The 4,591-nt window shown below is 44.6% G+C and overlaps 1 protein-coding gene across 1 annotated transcript; it reads left to right on the plus strand.

Moving 5' to 3' along the window:
- The first annotated feature begins 731 nt into the window (after positions 1 to 731).
- Gja3 (gap junction protein alpha 3) lies at positions 732 to 2,063 on the plus strand. The gene has a single exon (XM_027941612.1). It carries the CDS (start codon positions 732 to 734, stop codon positions 2,061 to 2,063), a length of 1,332 nt encoding a protein of 443 aa, XP_027797413.1.
- Positions 2,064 to 4,591: the final 2,528 nt, after the last annotated feature.

The following is a 4,591-nucleotide window of genomic DNA, read 5'->3' on the forward strand; positions in this document are numbered from 1 at the left end:
ACAAGTTAATAGGGAAATAACATCCAGTACTTCAATGTCTATTGACTCCAGGACCCCTATGGATGCTAAAGTCCACAGATGCTCATGTCCCTTATATAAAATGGCTTAGTATTGCATAGAATCTACACATACCATTTTGTATACTTAAGCCATCTCTAGAAGACCTGATATGGTGTAAATACTGTGGAAATGGTTGTTATACTGTATTAAGAAATAATGACAGCCAGGTATGGTGGCACATGCCTATAATCCCAGCGGCTGAGGCGGCTGAGGCAGGAGAATCTCCAGTTCAAAGCCAGCCTCAGCAATTTAGAGAGAGACGTAACTCAACAAGAACCTGTCTCTAGTTAAAATATTAAAAAGGGTTGGGGAAGTAGCTCAGTGATTAATTGCCCCTGGGTTCAATCCCTGGTACCAAAAAAAAAAAAAAAATTAATGAATGGAAGTTTGTACTTGTTGAGGACAGATGCAATTCCCCCCTGCCACCCGCCCCTATTATTTTTTCATCTGAGGTTGGTTGAACCTAAGGATGTGAAGAGCTGACTATGTGTACCTACATCCTTAAGGAGAGTTCCCCAGCACTACCCATGTTTGGAAGTGGGAGTACAGCTGATAGGACTCAATTCTAGTACTCATCATGATTGCCCTGGGGTGGTTGACCTCTGCAGCTCAACTACTCTAACCTGCGTATTAATGCGCAATGTTCCCTTACAGGTTAGCAATCTGAAGCAATGGGTGACTGGAGCTTTCTGGGGCGACTACTAGAGAACGCACAGGAGCACTCCACAGTCATCGGCAAGGTTTGGCTGACGGTGCTGTTCATCTTCAGAATCCTGGTGCTGGGGGCCGCAGCAGAGGAGGTGTGGGGTGATGAGCAGTCCGACTTCACCTGCAACACCCAGCAGCCTGGCTGCGAGAACGTGTGCTACGACAGGGCCTTCCCCATCTCGCACATCCGCTTCTGGGTGCTGCAGATTATCTTCGTGTCCACGCCCACCCTCATCTACCTGGGCCATGTACTGCACATTGTGCGCATGGAAGAGAAGAAGAAAGAGAGGGAGGAGGAGTTGCTGAGGAGAGAAAACCCGCACCTTGAGCAGGGTCAGGAGTCTCTAGATGGGGCTGGCTCTCAGGATAAGACTGTGGTGCGTGATGACCGAGGCAAGGTGCGCATCGCTGGGGCGCTGCTGCGGACCTACGTCTTCAACATCATCTTTAAGACGCTCTTTGAGGTGGGCTTCATCGCTGGGCAATACTTTCTGTATGGCTTCCAACTGCAGCCGCTCTACCGATGTGACCGGTGGCCCTGCCCCAACATGGTGGATTGCTTCATCTCCAGACCCACCGAGAAGACCATCTTCATCATCTTCATGCTAGCGGTGGCCTGTGCCTCTCTTGTACTCAACATGCTGGAGATTTACCACTTGGGCTGGAAAAAATTCAAACAAGGAGTGACTGATCATTTCGGCCCAGACACCTCCGAATCCAAGCTGGTGGCCGCAGAGCCATTGCCACTCGCTTCCCGCCCACCCACTGTCACTATTGGATTCCCACCTTTATACACGCATTATGCCTCTCCCCTGGGACAGGCAGGCGAAGCAGGGTACCCCGGAGCCCCGCCACCAGCAGCAGACTTCAAAATGGTAGCATTGAATGAGTCACAAGGGAAGGGCCACCCTGCCAAGCTCTACAATAACCAACACCTGTTGATGACAGAGCAGAACTGGGCCAACCAAGCGGCTGAGCATCAGACTCCGGCGCGGAAAGCCTCCTCCGCAGCGTCCAGTCCCGCAGCCCCAAGCCCCGCAGCCCCAAGCCCCGCAGGCAGCAACAGCCAGCGGCTCCCACCGGAGGCTGGGCAGGGGGGCACCGCACCCCAGCTGCTGGAGGACCGGAGCGGCAGCAGCTTGGAAGAGAGTGCCTTGGCTGTGACACCCGAAGAAGAGGAGCAGGCCTTGACCACCACAGCAGAGATGCATGAGCCTCCCTTGCTCCTTACAGACCCAGGAAGGTCCAGCAAGGCCAGCAGTGGGCGGGCCAGGCCAGGTGACTTGGCCATCTAGCGGTGGTCTCTCCAGACAGCTTTATAATACATTTTTTTCTAGAAACCAAAACCAAAGCCAAAGTTCAAATCAGCAGGTAGAAAGAGCCTGAAAATAAGAGCGCGCTGGAGTCCCAGAAGGGAGATGTGGAGCAGAATCTATCAGGTGTTCGTGTTTAATGCTTGCTGTTCTTAACACTGAGTTATAGTGGAGATGATTCCAACGTTTCTGAGTTTGTGAGGTGGGGCAAAGCTGAGGGCAGTTGTTGGCCTTTAAAGATATTCACAGCAGCCCAGCAGCCTGATTGCTGTTAGGCCTCTGGGTTCCTGCTGTCTCTGTGGTTAACTGTTCTGTTGTGACAAAGCAACAGGTGTCTGCAGCCCTTCAGCTAGGGACAATTAGGTTTTCTATTCCTAACCTCACCAGAGCCTTTGGGCAGCCCAGCAAGTCAGACACACTTAGCTCTATCTCTGCTTGATACTTTTAACTTAGAGTTGAATTTCATTTGGGATATTTGCCAAACTGCACTAAAAAAAGATTTAGAGTGAGTCTATATAGTGTCATTTGAGTTTCTGAAATTGGATGTGAAGCCCAGGATATCAAACTACAAGCTTCATGACAAGTGACAAAGAGCAGTTACCCTCCAGAGTCAGATTCAGTGAGACAGAGCCACAGAGGTTGCTGGTAGAAGGCAGGTGGAGATGCAGCGCCACTTGAGAAAATTTTTCAACAGCTGAGGAAATGGACATGGAAGTGTGGCAGGAATGTCTTAGGTATTTATTTTTTAAATGATATTTTGTGCTTTGCTCTGAATGGAACAGGTATGCCTATTTTCCCCCCACTTTCTATCTTTTAGGAAAAATAGTACTGTTAAAATGGGTACTGACACAGAGAATGCTAATTTGTCCTAGTACATACTAGTAAAGATTTTTGAACTTCCTTTTAAAAGAAATTCTTCAACTTCATGAGTCAGTTAATCATGATGAGAACGTAATATAGAAAATAAAAGCAGGGGGGAATTTAAGTGCATTTCAAATACTTGAAGTTGTGAAGTTTTTGAATGGGAGGTTAAAAGTTAACTACTATTGCCAGGAGAAATATTTATACAGATGAATCAATGATGATCTACACTTTTTTTTTTTAAGAAAACAGTACAAAATAAAACACTTTGAGTTTCCTAACTATTCTTTGTGGGTAGCCTGTTTGCTTTCTAAAGTTTAAATAAAAGTGTCTGGGTTTTACTGCCTGTGTAAAAGTGTGTGCTGATTGTGGGGTATACATCTTATTTCCCACCCATACGAGAGCTGTCCTGACAGGGAAGCTATTTATGTGTGTGGGCCCAGCTTGAAGATGTCAGAATTTTTGTACGGCACACACTGCTATAGAGTCTTGATCACAATATGTTTATAAACTGATGAGCAATGGTCATTTGAGCCTGTCTCCACTCACACTTTTCACTTCCAACTTCCACCGAGTATTGTTAGCAAGCATCTTTAGCCCTATTCAGCAGAAGATCATATATTTTTCCATATAATTCATTTCTTTTTATAAACCAATTTCCTGGTGATTCATGTGAGGCCATACTCTACAACATACTTTATGTTTTGTATCATAAAGGGTGATCCACTAACAATCTGATGAAAAGAGTGTGATTTTTTTTTTAACCCTCTGATTCATGTTTGCAACTCATCTGCATAGGAATCAACATGATTTATTAGTGTGTTCTTCTTGCCCTAGAATGCCCTGGACAATTAATTGCCTAGGTTTGGAAAATGCTAGATTTCCATATATATACTGAAAGCAGAGCTCAGCCCTTTGGAAAATTATTTAAATTATTCTTCTCAATTCTCCTAGCCTGGTGAATATCTAGGGCCATTCTAGATGCAGAAGTTCTAACTCATCACGTTGCAGTGAGTACCTTAGCTTTAGGGCAACAGGACTTTAGCTATCCTGACTGAAGGGCTGCTAGAAAATCCTAATGTGAAAAGCATTCTGATAAAAATCTTTACTCCTTTTAGAAAATGCAGTAATACAGCTGGGGATGTAACTCGGTGGTTGACAAGACCCTGGGTTTGATCCCCAGCACTGCCTCCAACACACACACCAAAAAAAAAATGCAATTGCAGTCATCAGAGACCATAGGTATGACTCAGGGTAGATGCAAATGCTTATTTAGTAAAGTTCTACCATAAAAATGTTAATAATAAGTGTCTTATTTATCCACAGTTTGATTTCAGGTGGGAGTGGAGAAGAGAGTAAGAACTCAAACTGTTTATTTACATTTTGAAACTGAATTCTATTTGCAATATGTTCATGCAAATGCCAGTATTGTTTAATTGATCATAGTCTAGTTGGCCCATTAGTTCATGGATAGGATGTAAAATTGGATTCACCTACTTTAAAACCACTAATTTGTAAAGAAGTGAAATTTTGCAGTAGAACATTGCCTATGATATTTTTTCAAGTTAGTGTAATAATTTCAATTCCTATAAAGAAATGAAAGTGTGTCTTATATTGTGTTCTTATTTGAGAATACAGTATCCATGATC

The sequence above is a fragment of the Marmota flaviventris genome, chromosome 4 (assembly GCF_047511675.1).
Source record: "Marmota flaviventris isolate mMarFla1 chromosome 4, mMarFla1.hap1, whole genome shotgun sequence".
In the NCBI taxonomy this organism is placed as follows: domain Eukaryota; kingdom Metazoa; phylum Chordata; class Mammalia; order Rodentia; family Sciuridae; genus Marmota; species Marmota flaviventris.